At 55.5% G+C, this 21,566-nt stretch overlaps 1 protein-coding gene across 1 annotated transcript in view; it reads left to right on the forward strand.

Annotated features, from left to right (window-relative positions):
- LOC140388187 (mitochondrial 10-formyltetrahydrofolate dehydrogenase-like) overlaps window positions 1-21,566 on the forward strand; it is a 505,408-nt gene that overhangs the window by 1,989 nt on the left and 481,853 nt on the right. Inside the window, exon 2 of the mRNA XM_072471959.1 lies at window positions 5,031-5,175. Within this exon, the coding sequence (XP_072328060.1) occupies window positions 5,031-5,175 (145 nt within the window). The remainder of the gene's footprint in view (window positions 1-5,030; window positions 5,176-21,566) is intronic.

Raw genomic sequence — 21,566 nt, forward strand, 5'->3', positions numbered from 1 at the left:
CTCAACCCCCCCTCCAACCCCCTCAACCCCCCTCCAACCCCCCTCCACCCCCCCTCCAACCCCCCCTCCAACCCCCCCTCCAACCCCCCCCTCCAACCCCCTACAACCCCACCCTCCAACCCCCTCAACCCCCCCTCCAACCCCCTCCAACCCCCCTCCAACCCCCTCAACCCCCACCCCCCAACCCCCTCAACCCCCCCTCCAACCCCCCTCCAACCCCCTCAACCCCCCCTCCAACCCCCTCAACCCCCCCTCCAACCCCCCTCAACCCACCCCCTCCAACCCCCCTCAACCCCCCCTCCAACCCCCAACCCCCCCCTCCAACCCCCTCAACCCCCCCTCCAACCCCCTCAACCCCCCCTCCAACCCCCTCAACCCCCCCTCCAACCCCCTCAACCCCCCCTCCAACCCCCTCAACCCCCCCTCCAACCCCCCTCAACCCCCCCCCTCCAACCCCCTCAACCCCCCCCCTCCAACCCCCCTCAACCCCCCCTCCAACCCCCTCAACCCCCCCTCCAACCCCCTCAACCCCCCCTCCAACCCCCCTCAACCCCCCTCCAACCACCCTCAACCAACCCCCTCAACCTCCCCTCCAACTCCCTCAACCCCCCTCCAACTCCCGCAACCCCCCCCCTCCAACCCCCCCCACCCCAACCCCCCCAACCCCCCTCCAACCCCCTCACCCCCTCCAACCCCCCCCTCCACCCCCCCCCTCCAACCCCCCCTCCAACCCCCCTCCCCCCTCCACCCCCCCCCCTCCAACCCCCCCCCTCCAACCCCCCCCCCTCCAACCCCCCCCTCCAACCCCCCCCCCCTCCAACCCCCCCCCTCCAACCCCCCCCTCCAACCCACCCCCCTCCAACCCCCCCCCTCCAACCCCCCCCCCCCTCCAACCCCCCCCCCCCTCCCCCCCCTCCCCCCCCCTCCCCCCCCCCCTCCCCCCCCTCCAACCCCCCCCCTCCAACCCCCCCCCCACCTCCCCCCCCTCCCCCCCTCCAACCCCCCCCTCCTCCCCCCCCTCCTCCCCCCCTCCAACCCCCCCCTCCACCCCCCCCTCCCACCACCCCCCCCTCCACCCCCCCCCCTCCACCCCCCCCCTCCACCCCCCCCTCCACCCCCCCTCCACCCCCCCCTCCACCCCCCCTCCACCCCCCCCCTCCAACCCCCCCCCCTCCAACCCCCCCCCCTCCAACCCCCCCCCCCTCCAACCCCCCCCCCTCCAACCCCCCCCCCCCTCCAACCCCCCCCCCTCCAACCCCCCCCCCCCCCTCCAACCCCCCCCCCCCCCTCCAACCCCCCCCCCCCCTCCAACCCCCCCCCCCCCCTCCAACCCCCCCCCCCCTCCAACCCCCCCCTCCAACCCCCCCCCCCTCCAACCCCCCCCCCTCCAACCCCCCCCCCTCCAACCCCCCCCCCCCTCCAACCCCCCCCCCCCCTCCAACCCCCCCCCCCTCCAACCCCCCCCCTCCAACCCCCCCCCCCTCCAACCCCCCCCCCTCCAACCCCCCCCCCCCCCCCTCCAACCCCCCCCCCCTCCAACCCCCCCCCCCCCTCCAACCCCCCCCCCCTCCAACCCCCCCCCCTCCAACCCCCCCCCTCCAACCCCCCCCCCTCCAACCCCCCCCCTCCAACCCCCCCCTCCAACCCCCAACCCCCCCCCCTCCAACCCCCCCCCTCCAACCCCCCCCCCCCCCCCTCCAACCCCCCCCCCTCCAACCCCCCCCCCCTCCAACCCCCCCCCTCCAACCCCCCCCCCCTCCAACCCCCCCCCTCCAACCCCCCCCCTCCAAACCCCCCCCCTCCAACCCCCCCCTTCCAACCCCCCCCTTCCAACCCCCCCCCTTCCAACCCCCCCCCTTCCAACCCCCCCCCCTTCCAACCCCCCCCTTCCAACCCCCCCCTTCCAACCCCCCCCCTTCCAACCCCCCCCTTCCAACCCCCCCCCTCCAACCCTCCCCCCCCCTCCAACCCTCCCCCCCCCTCCAACCCCCCCCTCCAACCCTCCCCCCTCCAACCCCCCCTCAATCTTTCCTACAACCACCTCAACTTCCCCCTCCAACCCTCTCAACCTTCCCTCCAACCCCCTCAACCTCTCCTCAAACAACCTCTCCTCAACCTGCCCTCCAACCCCTCAACCAGTCCTCCAACCCCCTCAATCTTCCCTCCAACCCCCTCAACCTGCCCTCCAACCCCCGCAATCTCTCCTCCAACCGCCTCAACCTCCCCTCCAACCTTCCCTCCAACCCCCTCAACCTCCTCTCAAACAACCTCTCCTCAACGTGCCCTACAATCCCCTCAACCAGTCCTCCAACCCCTAAACCTTGCCCTCCAACCCCCTAAACCTTGCCCTCCAACCCCCTCAACCTGCCCTCCAATCCCCTCAACCTGCCCTCCAACCCCCTCAACCTGCCCTACAACCCCCTCAACCTGCCCTACAACCCCCTCAACCTGACCATCACCCATGCGCCGCGCCGCCAACTGCCCGCCTCCAAGCAGCCCCCACCCATGCGCCGCGCCGCCAACTGCCCGCCTTCAAGCAGCCCCCACCCCCGACCTCTCCATCCCCAAACCCAAGTCCCTCCCTCAAAGAACAAAGAAATGTACAGCACAGGAACAGGTCCTTCGGCCCTCCAAACCCGTGCCGACCATGATGCCCGACTAAACTACAATCTTCTACACTTCCTGGGTCCGTATCCCTCTATTCCCATCCTATTCATGTATTTATCAAGATGCCCCTTAAATGTCACTATCGTCCCTGCTTCCACCACCTCCTCCGGTAGCGAGTTCCAGGCACCCACTACCATCTGCGTAAAAAACGTGCCTCGTACATCTACTCTAAACCTTGCCCCTTGCCCTCACCTTAAACCTATGCCCTCTAGTAATTGACCCCTCTATCCCGGGGAAAAGCCTGGTTGGGGGGGGGGGACCACCCTCAGGCTATCTGCACATCCTTCGCCAGACTCAACATCCACCAATTCCTTCTCTTTGGTGAATACTGATGCAAAGTATTCATTTAGTACCTTGCCCATTTCCTCTGGCTCCACACATAGATTCCCTCCCCTGTCCTTCAGTGGGCCAACCATTTCCCTGGCTACCCTCTTGCTTTTTATGTACGTATAAAAAGCCTTGGGATTTTCCTTAACCCTATTTGCCAATGACTTTTTGTGACCCCTTTTAGCCCTCCTGACTCCTTGCTTAAGTTCCTTCCACACAGGCTTTGTCTGTTCCCAGCCTTCTAGCCCTGACAAATGCCTTTTTCTTTTTGACGAGGCCTACAATATCTCTCGTTATCCAAGATTCCCGAAAATTGCCGTATTTATCCTTCTTCCTCACAGGAACATGCCGGTCCTGAATTCATTTCAACTGACGCTTGAAAGCCTCCCACATGTCAGACGTTGATTTACCCTCAAACATCCGCCCCCAATCTGGGTTCTTCAGTTCCCGCCTAATATTGTTAGAATTAGCCTTCCCCCAATTTAGCACATTCACCCTAGGACCACTTTTATCCTTGTCCACCAGCACTTTAAAACTTACTGAATTGTGGTCACTTCCCGAAATGCTCCCCTACTGAAACTTCTACCACCTGGCCGGGCTCATTCCCCAATACCAGGTCCAGTACAGCCCCTTCCCTAGTTGGACTGTCTACATATTGTTTTAAGATCCCTCCTGGATGCTCCTTACAAACTCTGCCCTGTCCAAGCCCCTGGCACTAAGTGAGTCCCAGTCAATATTGGGGAAGTTAAAGTCTCCAATCACAACAACGCTGTTGCTTTTACTCCTTTCCACAATCTGTCTACCTATCTACTCCCCTGTCTCCCGCTGGCTGTTGGGAGGCCTGTAGTGAACCCCCAACATTGTGACTGCACCCTTCTTATTCCTGATCCCTCCCCATATAGCCTCGCTGCCCTCTAAGGTGTCCTCCTGCAGTACAGCTGTGATATTCTCCCTTACCAGTAACACAACTCCTCCACCCCTTTTACATCCCCCTCTATCCCGCCTGAAACATCTAAATCCTGGAATGTTTAGCTGCCAATCCTGTCCTTCCCACAACCAAGTCTCTGTAATGGCAACAACATCATAGTTCCAAGTACTAATCCAAGCTCTAAGTTCATCTGCCTTACCTGTTATACTTCTTGCATTAAAACATATGCACTTCAGGCCACCAGTCCTGCTGTTTCCAGCAACCTCTCCCTGTCTGCTCTTCCTCAGAGCCATAGTGGCCCTATATCCTAGTTCTCCCTCAATTTTAACCTCCCCCCCCCCCCCCCCTCCCCCAAACCGCCGCATAACCACCCCACCCCCAAACCCCCACATAAACTCCCCCCAACTCATGCATAATCTGCCTCCGAAATCCACACATACCTCCCCCAAACTCCCGCATAACCTCTACCCCAAACTCCCCCAAACACACACATAACCTCCGCCCCAATCCCCACATAACCTCTACCTTCAAATTCCTGCATTACCTGCCCCCTCAAAACCCCCACATAATCTCCTCCAAACCCCCGCATAAACTCCCCTCCAAACCTACCCCCAAACCCAGCATATCCTCCCCCAAACACGTGAATAACCCCCCCCCCCCCCCGACCCCCTCTTAACTTCTCCACCCAAACCCCCTCATAACCTTCCCCCCCAATCCCCCACATAACCTCCCCCCAAACCCTGCATCAACGCCCCCCCCCCCCAAACCACCACCACAAACCCCTCGGGTAACCTCCCCATCCCAAACTTCTCCATCCCAAACTTCCCCTCCCAAACTTTCGCCACCCCAAACCTCCCCATCCCAAACCTCCCCATCCCAAACCTCCCCATCCCAAACCTCCCCATCCCAAACCTCCCCCACCCCTTCTAAAACACCTCTCACCCATCTCAACCTACTGACCCTCTCAACCTCCCCAAATCCCATGAATGCTTCCACTCCTCTCCCACCTCACCCCTCTCTCTCTTCCACCCCACCCCCCTCCACCAGTCCCACCAAGTACTCCTCTCTTGATTTTACTTTAATCCAATTACTGTTTCTGTTTTAACAGATCCGTTCCCAGAACAAGCTAAATGTAGCTTTAATCGGCCAGAGTCTGTTTGGACAGGAGGTTTACACAAACCTGCGGAAACAAGGACACAAAGTTGTGGGAGTGTTCACAATCCCTGACCGGGAAGGGAAGGCTGATCCCCTGGGTGAGTGCAGCCACTGGTGACCATTCATCTGCTGTAAGAACTGACACCTATTTTCTTCAGTGTAATCTTAGAATTGGTGCATTTTATGTTCCTTTTAAACCAATTATTTTTAAAACCTTTGCCTATTTGCACATTAAAAACTAGTACACTCCCTGCGCTTGATCACTGAAAAGATATTTTCTTAGATCAATTCTGAATTAGCTCTCCTTCCTTTTGTTCTACTATTCTGGGCAGGATGAAAAAGCTTATCATAATCCATGCTATCTACCTCCTGTAAAATCATAAAAGCACAATTTATATTTGAATACTATCTTTACTGCAATAAAACATCTCCAGGTTCTCTACACAAGCAATATAAAGTAGAAATAGGTATGAGTTGATACTTGGACAAATGGACAACAGCAGCATAGAGGCACAGTGGCTAACACTGCTGCCTCACAACGCCAGGGACCTGGGTTCAATTCCGGCCTTGAGTGACTGTGGAGTTTGCACTTTCGCCCCGTATCTGCATGGATTTCCTCCAGGTGCTCCGGTTTCCTCCCATAGTCCAAAGATGTGCAGGTTAGGTTGATTGGCCATGCTAAATTGCCCTGTAGTGATCAAAGGTTATGTGGGATTATGGGGATAGGGCGGGGGAGTCGGCCTAAATAGGGTGCTCTTTCAGAGAGTCGGTGTAGACTTGTTGGGCCGAATGGCCTCCTTCTGCACTGTAGGGATTCTATGATTGGTCAGTAGGTAAGTTTTAATGAGACTTAAAAGGGCAAAGGGGAAGTGGAGAGATATAAGGGGGGTTTCCAGAATGTAGGACACAGGCAGTTGAAGGCATGGATCCCAGTAGTGGAGCAGTGAAAATCAGGGATACGCAAGACACCAGAATTAGATGAGCGTAGATAAACTGGAGGGCTTTCAGGCTAGATTACAGACATCCTGCTCAATGATCTTATTACCTCTCAACTCCCCTTTTTCTGTTACCATCTGCCCACACAGCACATTCGCTTCTCATAATTCAGTTTCGCTCTTCCCTCTGTCTTCCTGATTGCTCTTTTAGTAAAAGCAACAGAGTCAGTCGAGTAAAAATAAAGTACTGGTCTGTTCACAACGGAAATGTAAACACACACACAGGACCCATTTAGGCTTCACTGGTCCTTTCTCTTTGGAGGCCTTTTCTAGCCAGGCCAACCTTGTATACATCAGACCCCTCCCGTGTTTACGGGGAAGTACGTACTCCTCGAGCCACATGGAGACTATCATCAAACCTGTCCCGTGTGCTGCATGCGGGATATTACTCCTCCCCCTCTCTCCTTTCCCAGTCCTAAGACTTCCTCAGAGAAAGACAAGGATGATAAAGATGACGAGAAGACAATGAAAAAGTCACGTAGGCTGATGACGATGAAGAAACAGAAGAATCCGGCTCTGGCTGGGGGTGGCGTGGTCACTTCTGCCTAGGCACTTGGCACCCCTGTGGTGGAAGTGGAGAAGCCGGACTATGAAGAGCCGGGGAACGATACTTTTGGCTGGAAACCGGGGTGGAAACCCTGCGGGTGGTGGCTGAAGGACGACATCCAGGTCGGAGACTTCCGAGGTCAGCGTATCCATATTGGAATCCGAGGACCACACATTAGGCATTTTGGTACCCTGAGGAGATGAAGACAACAGTAACTGAGCAGGCAGCGGAGGTGTTGCAGTTGGCCATAGTGGGGGGATCATTCAGAAATATATATCCTGGTGGTCGGTCGGGTCGTAAGCAGGAACTGCCAAGAGTACGGTGGAGGTACAGATGAATGGGCATAAATATGATCAAGGTGGCTCTTCATGAGACTTCCGGTAGCGGCCATGACCAGCTAGGTTGCATGCCGGGATCGGGATTTTGGGCTGTTTAACGGGGCGGCGGCGGCACTTGAAGGGCGGGTACCGGCGTGGGAATGGGCGCTGGAGAGGTTCCCCCCGGTGATGTATGGAGGGAACCAGGAGCGGGGCCGTCAAACAAGCAATTGCGGGAAGGAAGACAGAGCGGGTCTGGGAGGACAAAATGGCGGCCGGCGCGGGTCGAGAAGCCCCAGTGGGCCAGAGAGCAGCAGGACTTCTTGAGGAGCTGTTTTGCGCAACTAAAATCGGAGATGGTGGCCCCTACGAAGGCCTCCATGGAAAAGATGGTGAGGTCCAGAAGGCACAGGAGAAGGCGATCAAAGAGGTGGAGAGGAAGTTGTCTGAGAACGAGGACGAGATCCTGGGCCTGCCTGTCAGGCTGGAGGTACACGAGGCCCTACACGAGATGGCAGGAGAGGCTGGATGACCTCAAATACAGGTCTCGGAGTCACAATCTGCGGATCCTGGACGCGAGCACGTATGTGACTGTAATGCTGGGGACGCTGATGGGCGCGGGGGCCTTCCCGTGGCCTTTGGAGCTGGATGGGGCGCATAGGGTCCTCGCCAGAAAGCCGAGGGCAAATGAAGCACCGAGGGCAATGGTGATAAGGTTCCACCACTTTACAGACAGGGAGCGTGTCCTGCGGAGGGCAAAGAAGGAGCGGAGCAGCAAGTGGGAGATCGGCGAGATTTGCATTTACCAGCACTTGGGAGCTGAGCTGGCGAGGAGGCGTGCGGGTTTCAACCGAGCCAAGGCGGTCCTCCACAGCAAAGGGGTGAAGTTCGGGCTCCTGCATCCGGCGAGACTTTGGGTAACGTACCAGGACAGGCACCATTATTTTGATATGCCGGATGAGATGTGGACATTCATTAGGCATGAAAAGCTGGACTTGAACTAAGGGGCAGCTGCACGTGGGTGAAACGCGTTGGCGGGAATGTGTAATCGGGTTGCCTAGTGTAATTCTTGTTTTTGTTTCAGGGGGCGGGGTGACGCCCGGGTTGTGTTGTCCGGTGCTTGGGAAGGATCTGGATGGCACTTGTCCTCTTAACCTGCGAGGGAGGGGGAATTGGGGGCCCGAAAGAGGAGACAATAGTAAGTTTGGAGATAGAGGCGGGAGCGGCCGGGGTCAGCTGACTTACTGAAGTGCAATGGGAGGGAAATCAGTGCTGAGCGAGTGCTTGGCAGGGGGGGCGGGGCGGGGGGGGGGGGGGGGGGGGGGGGGGAGGGAGTGGTGCTGTTTTGCTGACTTAAGGGGAGCCAGTTGTTGGGGATGGATGGAGAGTCGGGCTGGGGGGCCTCCGGCGGGAGGGCTGGAGCGAGCGAGGGGGCGTGGGCACGTGGCTGTCCGAAAAAGGGAGATGGCTAGTCGGCAGGGAGTGGGGCGGAGGTCAACCCCCCGTCCAGGCTGATCACATGGAATGTGAGGGGCCTGAACGGAAGGTCAAGAGGTCCCGAGTTTTCTCACATTTAAAGGGGTTGAAGGCGGACGTGGCTATGCTGCAGGAGACGCACTTAAAACTCGCTGACCAGACGAGGTGAAGGAGGGGATGGGTGTGCCAGGTGTTCCACTCGGGGCTGGACTCCAAGACCAGAGGGGTGGCAATTTTGGTGAGTAAACGGGTGGTGTTTGAAGCAGGGAGCATCATGGTGGACAAGGGGGGTAGGTACATAATGGTGAGTGGCAAGTTGCAGGGGGCCTGGGTGGCGTTGGTGAACGTGTATGCCCTGAACTGGGACGATGCGGAGTTCATGAGGCGCATGCTGGGTAAGATCCCGGACCTGGAGTCAGGTAACTTGATTGTATGCTGTCTTGGATCCGTCGTTGGACCGATCTAAGTCCAGGTCGGGAAAGAGGCCGGCGGCGGCCAGGGCCCTGTGGGAGTTCATGGATCAGATGGGCGTTTGGACCCGTGGAGATTCGGGCAGCCAAGGGCGAAGGGGTTCTCCTTTTTCTCCCATGTCCATAAAGTCTACTCGCGGATTGACTTTTTTGTGCTGAGCAGGGCGTTAATCCCGAGGGTGGAGGGGGTTGAGTATTCGGCCATTGCAGTCTCGGACCATGCCCCGCATTGGGTGGACCTGCGACTGGGGGCAGAGCGGGGGCAGCGCCCTCTCTGGAGACTGGATGTGGGGCTGCTGGCGGATGAAGAAGTATGTGGGGCAGCACGGTAGCCTTGTGGATAGCACAATTGCTTCACAGCTCCAGGGTCCCAGGTTCGATTCCGGCTTGGGTCACTGTCTGTGCGGAGTCTGCACATCCTCCCCGTGTGTGCGTGGGTTTCCTCCGGGTGCTCCGGTTTCCTCCCACAGTCCAAAGATGTGCAGGTTAGGTGGATTGGCCATGATAAATTGCCCTTAGTGTCCAAAATTGCCCTTAGTGTTGGGTGGGGTTACTGGGTTATGGGGATAGGGTGGGGGTGTTGACCTTGGGTAGGGTGCTCTTTCCAAGAGCCGGTGCAGACTCGATGGGCCGAATGGCCTCCTTCTGCACTGTAAATTCTATGAATCTATGTGGGCGGATAAGGAGGAGCATTCAGGACTATGTGACAACGAATGACACGGGGGAGGTAACAGCGGCAGCGGTTTGGGGAGGCTAGGAAGACTGTCATCGGAGGGAGTTAATCTCTATTAGGTCCCACAGAGAGAAGAAGGAGAGGGTGGAGAGGGAGAGGCTGGTGGGAGAGATACTAAGGGTGGACAGGAAGTACGCGGAGGCCCCTGAGGGGGGGCTACTAAAGGAGCGCCGGAGATTACAGGTAGAGTTCGATCTGCTGACCACGGGGAAGGCGGAGGCACAGTTGAGGAAAGTGAAAGGGGCAGTCTACGAGTATGGGGAGAAGGCGAGTAGGATGCTGGCGCACCAACTGCGCAGGAGGGAGGCGGCCAGGGAGATGGGGGGAGTGCGGGATAAGGAAGGTAACACGGTGTTGAGCCCAGAGAGGATCAGTGAAGCCTTCAAGGAGTTCTATGGGAAGCTATACGAGTCAGAGCCCCGATGAAGCAATTTATGGATTGACTGAGGTTCCCAAGGGTGGATGAGGAGCGAGTGGAGGGACTGGGGGCACCGATTGAGCTGGAGGAGGTAGTTAAGGGGCTGGCAGGTGAGGCACGATCAATTGGACAAAAGACGATAGTTGAATCCAACTGAGGCTTTATTGCTGTCAGATGTGTGGCCTCCCACTGGCGAAATGGCTGCTGGCTGGGGGACACGCATATTTATACCCCGCCTCCTGGGCGGAGCCAGCAGACAGGGACTGCCGGTGAACATGTAGTACAGGTCCTACCGTACATCACCTAATACAGATGCAACAGTGGTTTATCACATTCACCCCCAGTTAAAAATTGAGTCCGGCGGGTGTGGTGGATAACTATATACAACAATTGAGTTAATATTTACAAGATTTGAGCAAACAAATGTCCTTTGATGTCCGGTGGGCCGGTCAGAGGTTTAGCCGGTCCGGGGCCTTGATGTTCCTCTGGGAGCGACGCAGTGGAGTTGGTGATATTGGTGCTGATCTGGTCGATGGTGACTCTGGCAGCGTGCCGAAATCCTCTTCCTCGTCGGGCGTGGGCAGGGGGGACACGGATGGTCCTGGGGAGGGGTGCTGTTGGGAGCGACGGGGGAGGGGAGGGTGGCGCCGGGGGCAGAGGGGGTGTGGGGGGTGGAACCTTCTGGTGCCAGGTCCCTGAGGGAGACAGTATCCTGGTGGCCGTTGGGAAACGCCACGTAGGCGTACTGGGGGTTTGCGTGGAGCAAGTGCACCCTCTCCACCAACGGATCCGCCTTGTGGAGTCGGATGTGCTTACGGAGAAGCACGGTTCCCGGGGCTGCGAGCCAAGTCAGGAGCGACACCCCGGATGTGGACTTCCTGGGGAAGGCAAAAAGACGTTCATGGGGTGTATTGTTAGTGGCAGTGCAGAGTAATGAGCGAATGGCGAGGAGTGCATCAGGGAGGACCTCCTGCCGGCGGGTGGTGTCTGGACCGTAGGGCCAGCTGGACGGTCCTCCATACCATCCCATTCTCCCTTTCTACCTGTCCGTTTCCCTGGGGGTTATAGCTTGTCGTTCTGCATGGGGCGATACCCCTGCTGAGCAGGAACTGACGTAGCTCATCACTCATGAATGAGGATCCCCTGTCACTGTGGATGTAGGTGGGGAAACCGAACAGAGTGAAGATCGAATTGAGGGCTTTAATGACGGTGGCAGGCCTCATGTCGGGGCATGGGATGGCGAAGGGGAACCGGGAGTATTCATCGATCACACTGAGGAAATATGTGTGAGGATCGGTGGAGGGGAGGGGTTCTTTGAAATCCACGCTGAGGCGTTCAAAGGGGCGGGAGGCCTTCGCCAGGTGTGCACGGTCCGGCCGGGAGAAGTGCGGCTTGCACTCCGCACAGACTTGGCAGTCCCTGGTGATTGTCCTTACTTCCTCGACGGAGTAAGGCAGATTTCGTGCCTTAATGAAATGGTACAACCGTGTGACTCCTGGGTGACAAAGGCTGTCGTGCAGGGCCCGGAGTCGGTCTACCTGTGCGCTGGCACATATACCTCGTGATAGGACATCTGGAGGTTCGTTGAGTTTGCCGGAGCGATACATAATCTCGTAATTATAGATGGAGAGCTCGATTCTCCACTGCAAGATTTTATCATTTTTGATCTTGCTCCGCTGTGTATTGTTGAACATGAAGGCTACCGACCGTTGGTCAGTGAGGAGAGTGAATCTCCTGCCGGCCAGGTAATGCCTCCAATGCCGCACAGCTTCAACAATAGCTTGGGCCTCTATTTCGATGGATGAGTGCCGAATGTCTGAGGCATGAAGGGTGCGGGAAAAGAATGCCACGGGCCTGCCTGCCTGATTGAAGGTGGCGGCAAGGGCGACGTCTGATGCGTCGCTTTCTACTTGGAAGGGCAGTGTCCCATCTACAGCGTGCATTGTGGCCTTGGCAATATCAACTCTGATCCGGGCGAAGGCCTGTTGGGCCTCGGCCGTCAGGGGAAACTGGGTGGACTGTATTAGTGGGCGGGCCTTGTCCGCATAGTTTGGGACCCACTGAGCGTAGTACGAAAAGAACCCCAGGCAGCGTTTGAGGGCCTTGGGACAGTGGGGGACAGTGGGCGCTCCATGAGGGAGCGCATGTGGTTGGGATCGGGCCCCAGAACTCCGTTCTGGACCACATAGCCTAGGATGGCTAAGCGGGTCGTGCTAAACATGCACTTCTCCTTGTTGTAAGTGAGGTTTAGGAGAGTATTTGGTGCTCACCTTAAGGAGGTGCAGAGAAGCAGAGCTGTGAGGGAGTCTCTGGAGCAATTACATCACAGCCAGCAGGTAAGTGATTGGCTTGTAACTGGTAAGTGATTTCTCTCTCTTTGACTTTCTCTTAGCTGTGTAGTGTAGTTCAAATTTAACTTCAGGTTTAAGTCATGGCAGGAGAGCTCAGACCCGTGTCATGCTCCTCTTGTGAGATGTGGCAAGTCAGGGACCCTTCTGGTGTCCCTGACTCCTTCATCTGCAAGAAGTGTGTCCAACTGCAGCTCCTGTTAGACCGCTTGACGGCTCTGGAGCTGCGGATGGACTCACTTTGGAGCATCCGCGATGCTGAGGAAGTTGTGGATAGCACATTCAGTGAGTTGGTCACACCGCAGATTAAAATTACTGAGGCAGATAGGGAAAGGGTGACCAACAGACAGAGGAAGAGTAGGAAGGCAGTGCAGGGATCCCCTGCGGTCATCTCCCTCCAAAACAGATTTACCGTTTTGGAAACTGTTGGGGGTGATGGCTCACCAGGGGAAGGTGGCAGCAGCCAGGTTCATGGCACCGTGGCTGGTTCTGCTGCACAGAAGGGCGGGAAAAAGAGTCGCAGAGCTATAGTGATAGGGGATTCAATTGTAAGGGGAATAGACAGGCGTTTCTGCGGACGCAAACGAGAATCCAGGTTGGTATGTTGCCTCCCTGGTGCAAGGGTCAAGGATGTCTCGGAGCGACTGCAGGGCATTCTGGAGGGGGAGGGTGAACAGCCAGCTGTCGTGGTGCATATAGGCACCAACGATATAGGTAAAAAACGGGATGAGGTCCTACAAGCTGAATTTTAGGGAGTTAGGAGTTAAACTAAAAAGTAGGACCTCCAAGGTAGTAATCTCAGGATTGCTACCAGTGCCACGTGATAGTCAGAGTAGGAATGACAGGATAGCTAGGATGAATACGTGGCTTGAGAGATGGTGCAAGAGGGAGGGTTTCAAATTCCTGGGACATTGGGACCGGTTCTGGGGGAGGTGGGACCTGTACAAATCGGACGGTCTGCATCTGGGTGGGACCGGAACCAATGTTCTCGGGGGTGTGTTTGCTAGTGCAGTTGGGGGGGGTTTAAACTAATGTGCCAGGGGGATGGGAACCGATGTAGGAAGTCAGTGGGGACAGAAACAAAAGGCAGGAAGGGAGAGTGTGTAAAGCATGACCAGAGAAAGCAGGGCAGAGAGCAAGGAAGGTCTACATTAAACTGCATTTATTTCAATGCAAGGGGCCTGATGGGCAAAGCGGATGAACTCAGGGCATGGACGGGCACATGGGACTGGGGTATTATAGCTATGACTGAAACATGGCTAAGGGAGGGGCAGGACTGGCAGCTCAATGTTCCGGGGTACAGATGCTATAGAAAGGATAGAACAGGAGGTAAGAGAGGAGGGGGAGTGGCGTTTTTGATTAGGGAGAACATCACGGCAGTACTTAGAGGGGATATATCCGAGGGTTCGCCCACTGAGTCTATATGGGTGGAACTGAAAAATAAGAAGGGAGAGATCACCTTGGTAGGACTGTACTACAGGCCCCCAAATAGTCAGCGGGAAGTTGAGGAGCAAATATGTAAGGAGATTACAGATAGCTGCAAGAATAATAGGGTGGTAGTAGTAGGGGACATTAACTTTCCCAACATTGACTGGGACAGCCATAGCATTAGGGGCTTGGATGGAGGGAAATTTGTTGAGTGTATTCAGGAGGAATTTCTCATTCAGTATGTGGATGGGCCGACTAGAGAGGGGGCAAAACTTGACCTCATCTTGGGAAATAAGGAAGGGCAAGTGACCGAAGTGCTAGTGAGGGATCACTTTGGGACAAGTGACCATAATTCCATTAGTTTTAAGATAGCTATGGAGAATGATAGGTCTGGCCCAAGAGTTAAAATTCTTAATTGGGGCAAGGCCAATTTTGATGGTATCAGACAGGAACTTGCAGAGGTAGATTGGGGGAGACTATTGGCAGGCAACGGGACGGCTGGTAAATGGGAGGCTTTTAAAAATGTGTTAACCAGGGTGCAGGGTAAGCACATTCCCTTTAGAGTGAAGGGCAAGGCTGGTAGAAGTAGGGAACCCTGGATGACTCGAGATATTGAGACTCTGGTCAAAAAGAAGAAGGAGGCATATGACGTACATAAGCAACTGGGATCAAGTGGATCCCTTGAAGAGTATAGAGATTGTCGAAATAGAGTTAAGAGGGAAATCAGGAGGGCAAAAAGGGGACATGAAATTGCTTTGGCAAATAATGCAAGGGAGAATCCAAAGAGATTCTACAGATACATAAAGGGGAAAAGAGTAACTAGGGACAGAGTAGGGCCTCTTAAGGATCAACAAGGACATCTATGTGCAGAGCCACAAGAGTTGGGTGAGATCCTGAATGAATATTTCTCATCGGTATTCACGGTGGAGAAAGGCATGGATGTTAGGAAACTAAGGGAAATAAATAGTGATGTCTTGAGAAGTGTGCATATTACAGAGGAGGAGGTGCTGGAAGTCTTAAAGCGCATCAAGGTAGATAAATCCCCGGGACCTGATGAAATGTATCCCAGGATGTTGTGGGAGGCTAGGGAGGAAATTGCGGGTCCCCTAACCGAGATATTTGAATCATCGGCAGCCACAAGGTACCGCATGGTAGGTTGTTGCAGAAGGTTAAAGCTCACGGGATCCAGGGTGAGGTTGCCAATTGGATTCAAAATTGGCTGGACGACAGAAGGCAGAGGGTGGTTGTAGAGGATTGTTTTTCAAACTGGAGGCCTGTGACCAGTGGTGTGCCTCAGGGATCGGTGCTGGGTCCACTGTTATTTGTGATTTATATTAATGATTTGGATGAGAATTTAGGAGGCATGGTTAGTAAGTTTGCAGATGACACCAAGATTGGTGGCACAGTGGATAGTGAAGAAGGTTATCTAGGATTGCAACGGGATCTTGATCAATTAGGCCAGTGGGCCGACGAATGACAGATGGAGTTTAATTTAGATAAATGTGAGATGATGCATTTTGGCAGATCGAATCAGGCCAGGACCTACTCAGTTAATGGTATGGCGTTGGGGAGAGTTATAGAACAAAGAGATCTAGGAGTACAGGTTCATAGCTCCTTGAAGGTGGAGTCGCAGGTGGACAGGGTGGTGAAGAAGGCATTCGGCATGCTTGGTTTCATTGGTCAGAACATTGAATACAGGAGTTGGGACGTCTTGTTGAAGTTGTACAAGACATTGGTACGGCCACACTTGGAATACTGTGTGCAGTTCTGGTCACCCTATTATAGAAAGGATATTATTAAACTAGAAAGAGTGCAGAAAAGATTTACTAGGATGTTGCCGGGACTTGATGGTTTGAGTTATAAGGAGAGGCTGGATAGACTGGGACTTTTTTCCCTGGAGCGTAGGAGGCTTAGGGGTGATCTTATAGAGATCTATAAAATAATGAGGGGCATAGATAAGGTAGATAGTCAACATCTTTTCCCAAAGGTAGGGGAGTCTAAAACTAGAGGGCATAGATTTAAGGTGAGAGGGAAGAGATTCAGAAGGGCCCAGAGGGGCAATTTCTTCACTCAGAGGGTAGTGAGTGTCTGGAATGGGCTGCCAGAGGTAGTAGTAGAGGCGGGTACAATTGTGTCTTTTAAAAAGCATTTAGATAGTTACATGGGTAAGATGGGTATAGAGGGTTATGGGCCAAGTGCGGGCAACTGGGACTAGCTTAATGGTGAAAACTGGGCGGCATGGACTGGTTGGGCCGAAGGGCCTGTTTCCATGCTGTAAACTTCTATGATAACATAGCAACGAGGTATTCTATGAGTAGCGGTGTGGAGAAATTTAGCAAGGTTGGTGTCGTGGTCCTGCTGATCATGGCTGCAGATGGTGACGTTGTCCAGGTACAGAAAGGTGGCCCGCAACCCGTACCGGTCGACCATTCGGTCCATCTCCCTTTGGAAGACTGAGACCCCGTTTGTGACGCCGAAGGGGACCCTAAGGAAGTGGTATAGGCGGCTGTCTGCCTCAAAGGTGGTGTATGGACGGTCCGATTTACGAATGGGGAGCTGGTGGTAGGCGGATTTCAGGTCTACCGTTGAGAAGACCCGGTACTGCGCAATCTGATTAACCATGTCAGATATGCGTGGGAGGGGGTACGCGTCGAGCTGCGTGTATCGGTTGATGGTCTGGCTGTAGTCCACGACCATTCGGTGTTTCTTCCCAGTTTTAATTACTACCACTTGAGCTCTCCAGGGGCTGTTGCTGGCCTCGATGATGTCTTCCCGAAGCAGCCGCTGGACCTCGGACCTGATGAAGGTCTTGTCCTGGGTGCTGTACTGTCTGCTCCTGGTGGCGACGGGTTTGCAATCTGGAGTTAGATTGGCAAAGAGGGAAGGTGGGTCGACCTTTAGGGTCGCGAGGCCGTACACAGTAAGGGGTGGTAAGGGCCCGCCGAATTTCAGAGTTAGGCTCTGTAGGTTGCACTGGAAGTCCAGGCCGAGGATTAGTGCAGCGCAGAGGTTAGGGAGGATGTAGAGGTGGAAGCCGCTGAATTCTAAGCCCTGGACTGTGAGCGTCACTACAGTACCCCCGGATTGCTACGCAATGGGATCCGGAGGCCAGGGAGATTTTTTGGTTGGCGGGGTGTATCGTGAGGGAGCAGCGCCTTACTGTATCCGGGTGTATGAAGCTTTTGGTGCTCCCGGAGTCCAGCAGGCAGGAGGTTACATGTTCGTCGACTTTCACGCTGGTGGATGCGTTGGTCAGGTTTTGCGGGCGAGACTGGTTGATTGACATGGAGACGAGTCTTGGTTGGTCGTCGGGTAATGGTGAGCCCGGGTCCTGGAACGCTGGTGGTGCCCATGTGCTGAGGGGTGGACAAGATGGCGGCGCCCACAGATCTTAAGGGTTACAAAATGGCGGTGCCCATGGAACGCACGTTGCGGAGATGGAACAAGACGGCGGTGCCCATGAAAGGCACGTGTTGCGCAGAGGGGAAGATGGCGGCACCCACTGGCCGCACGTGATCTGAAGGGGGGGGGGATGGTGGCGCCCATTGTCCGTAACCGAGGGGGGTGGGGGCGATAGCTACTGAGCGGGCCTGGCACACCACGGCGAAGTGGCCCTTCTTCCCGCAGGCTTTACAAAGGGCAGTGCGGGCCGGGCAGCGTTGGCGGGAGTGCTTCTGTTGGCCGCAAAAATAGCATCGGGGGCGTCCGGGGTTCGCTGGCTGGCGTGCAGCGCAGGCGTATTGGGTGGGCAACGCCCCCGCTGGGGCGGCTGTCTGTGGGGTCCACGAAGTGTAGGAGGGGTGGGCCGCGCGGCTGGGGGTGTAGGACTGGGCGTTGCGCAGGGCGACCTTCATGGAGAGCGCTAGCGTTTTAGTCTCTGCGAGGTCGCGTGTGGTCCCTTCTAGGAGCCGCTGGTGTATGAGATCTGACCCAATTCCAGTCACAAAAGCGTCCCGCATAATGAAGTCTGAGTGTTCCGTGCCCGTAACGGCCTGACAGTCACAGTCCCGGACTAGTGGGATTAGTGCCCGCCAGAAGTCTCATATGGACTCACCAGGGAGTTGAGAGCGAGTGGCGAGTACGTGCCTGGCAAAGAGCGTGTTCGTTTTCTGTGTGTAGTTGTCCTTGAGTAGAGTCAAGGCTTCGGCGTAGTTTGGCGCGTCCTGGATTAACGGAAAGTCTTTGGAGCTCAACCTGGAATATAAAATCTGAATCTTCTGAGCCTCCGGAACAGGGGTTGGTGCAGCGTTGATATACGCTTCGAAGCAAACTAGCCAGTGCTGGAAGTCCTTTCTGGCGTCGCTTGAGTGCGGATCCAGCTGCAGGCGATCAGGTTTGATACGGAGGTCCATCCTTAGAAACTGATAACAATAAATTGAGGCACGATCAATTGGACAAAAGACGATAGTTGAATCCGACAGGCTTTATTGCTGTCAGATGTGTGGCCTCCCACAGCAGCTGGCAAAATGGCTGCTGGCTCGAGGACACGCATATTTATACCCCGCCTCCTGGGCGGAGCCAGTAGGCAGGGACTACCGGCGAACCTGTAGTACAGGTCCTACCGTACATCACCTAATACAGGTGCAACAGTGGTTAACCACAGCAGGTATGCAGTTGGGCAAGGCCCCGGTTCCGGACGGCTTCCCTGTAGAATTTAAAAGAAGTACTCCGAGCTACTGAGCCCACTCCTGCTCAGAACCTTTAACGAGGCAAAGGAGCGAGGAACCCTCCCCCCGAAGATGTCGCAGGCACAGATCTCGCTCATTTTGAAGAAGGAGAAGGATCCGCTCCAGTGTGGGTCCTACAGGCCGATATCGCTCCTGAATGTAGATGCCAAATTGCTGGCAAAAATTCTGGCTGCCAGAATAGAGGACTGTGTCCCGGGTTTGCCTTGATGGGGTTCTCCCGACGGTGGCAACCTTTCCTTGACTTTCTAGGGGAGCAGTAAAGTGTCAGCAGCAGCAGCATCCTGCGGGCGGGGCGGGGGGGGGGGGGGGGGGGGGGGAATTGATATAATGTGTGTTTTCGTTTTGTATAATGATAGCAGCCACCTTGTTTTGTTAAATATTTTTCGTTAACTTTTTTCTTTTTGTTATGTAAAAATCCTGGATGAAAAAAGCTTTAATAAAAATAATTATAAAAAAGATGGCTCTTCATTAGTTGGTCCGCGTACTAGGACCTGATCTGGGACTGGACCAGTTTGTTGAACGATTACCCTGGAAGCCAGCGTGGACCTTCACCAAAGTTGCGAACTGAGATCTGCAGGTGAAATGGCACAGCGGGCCCTCCCCCATGGGACAACGTCCTTGCAAGTGACGCACTTTAATGCCGTGTCTTGGAACAATTTGCCCAAACAAGTGCGAAGACGATGATCCATCAACAACTTGGGCCACTTCCATAACTCCATACGGAGTGGTGCGTTATGAGAAAAAAAATTAAGCCAGCTTGGTGTCCACCGATCCCGCAGACTTTTTTTTCGACTCCGTTTGACAGTATGGACAGCACATTCCGCCAGTCCATTCAACGCGGGGTGATAGGGTACTGTGCAGACATGTCGGATACCGTTCAACTTCATGAAGGCGGCGAACTCCTTGCTTGTGAACATGACCCTGTTATCCACAACCTCCTGGCAAACCGTGTGTGGAAAAAGAGGCACCTAGTCAGTCGATGGTGACGTGATCGACAACATTCGATGTACTTCCAACCATTTTGAAAGCGCATCCACTATCACCAGGAACATAGAGCCCATAAACGGCCCGGCGAAGCTGCGTGATTCTGCGTCTCCCGGAGGCAGTGCAGGGGTCGGATGCTGGAGCATATGTGGTCACGATGCTGAACACGTTGATGAGCGTGGGTGCCTTCCTGAGGTCCCTGGAGCTGGATGGGGCGCACAGAGTCCTGGCGAGGAGGCCCAAGTCTAACGAGCCGCCACGGGCGGTATTGGTGCGGTAAGGACCGGCACCATTACTTTGAGACGCCGGAGGAGGCGTGGATCTTTATTAAGGCCGAAAAGTTGGACACGGACTGAGAGTCGGTTGTGAGCTGAGGTCGCGGGGGGCTACTGTGGTTACTGTGCTTTGGGGGATGTTCTGTTCTGTATTGTTTCCTTGGGTGCTGGGTGGGGTAGGGTGAAATGGTTCGAATAGGGGGTTTTGTGAGAGTGTGGGTGTCGGTGGTTGGAACGACGGGTCCCCGTTGGGGGAAGGGGAGATGGGAGGCCCGAGGTGGGGGAGCTGGGATTAGGCCGCAAAAGAGAGGGCGGGGCCAGTTTGATGGAAAGCGTGGGCTTTTCCCCGTGCTAGCGAGGGAACGGGGTGGGGCCGGGGGGGGGGGGGGAGGGCGGTGTTGGAGAGGAGCACCTGCTGATGGACAGGGGGGGGGGGGAGACTACCACAGTGGGGGGCCGATGGAGTGGCCGGGATCAGCAGGAGTCAGCTGACTTACGGGAGTGCTATGGGGGGAGCAATGCAGCTGGGGGGGACCTAGCTGGGGAGGGGGGAACTGGGTTGCTGCTGCATTGGCCAAAGGGGAGCTGGAGCTCGGAGAGAGAGTCGGGGCGGGGGTCTGCCGCTGGGGGGAATGGAGAGTGCGGGAGGCGCGGGCACGTGTCTGGCCTAGAAAAGGTGATGGCTAATCCGACTGATAACTTGGAATGTGAGTGGCCTGAACGTGCTGGTCAAGAGGGCCCGTGTGTTCGTGCACCTGAAGGGACTGAAGGCAGATGTGGTTATGCTCCAGGAGACGCATTTGAGGGTGGCAGATCAGGTTAGGCTGAGAAAGGGGTGGGTAGGGCAGGTTTTCCACTCTGGGTTGGACGCAAAGAATCGAGGGGTGGCGATTTTGGTGGGGAAGCGGGTGTCGTTTGAGGCGCTGAGCATCGTGGCAGACAATGGAGGTAGGTATGTGATAGTGCGTGGTAAGCTGCAGGGGGTGCGGGTGGTATTAGTGAATATATATGCCCCGGATTTTGATGATGCTAGATTTATGCGGCGCATGTTGGGCCGGATTCCGGACCTGGAGGCAGGGAGCTTGATAATGGGGGGGGGGGGGGGGGGGACTTCAACACGGTACTGGATCCAGCTGAGGGGGTTTATGGACCAGATGGGAGGAGTGGACCAATGGAGGTTTGTCAGGCCGGGGGCCAGGGAATTTTCTTTTTTTCCCCACGTACATAAAGAACAAAGAACAAAGAAATGTACAGCACAGGAACAGGCCCTTCGGCCCTCCAAGCCCGTGCCGACCATGCTGCCCGACTAAACTACAATCTTCTACACTTCCTGGGTCCGTATCCCTCTATTCCCATCCTATTCATGTATTTGTCAAGATGCCCCTTAAATGTCACTATCGTCCCTGTTTCCACCACCTCCTCCGGTAGCGAGTTCCAGGCACCCACTACCCTCTGCGTAAAAAACTTGCCTCGTACATCTACTCTAAACCTTGCCCCTCTCACCTTAAACCTATACCCCCTAGTAATTGACCCCTCTACCCCAGGGAAAAGCCTCTGACTATCCACTCTGTCTATGCCCCTCATAATTTTGTAGACCTCTATCAGGTCGCCCCTCAACCTCATTCGTTCCAGTGAGAACAAACCGAGTTTATTCAACCTCTCCTCATAGCTAATGCCCTCCATACCAGGCAACATTCTGGTAAATCTCTTCTGCACCCTCTCTAAAGCCTCCACATCCTTCTGGTAGTGTGGCGACCAGAATTGAACACTATACTCCAAGTGTGGCCTAACTAAGGTTCTATACAGCTGC

Source organism: Scyliorhinus torazame, chromosome 13 (genome assembly GCF_047496885.1).
Source record: "Scyliorhinus torazame isolate Kashiwa2021f chromosome 13, sScyTor2.1, whole genome shotgun sequence".
In the NCBI taxonomy this organism is placed as follows: domain Eukaryota; kingdom Metazoa; phylum Chordata; class Chondrichthyes; order Carcharhiniformes; family Scyliorhinidae; genus Scyliorhinus; species Scyliorhinus torazame.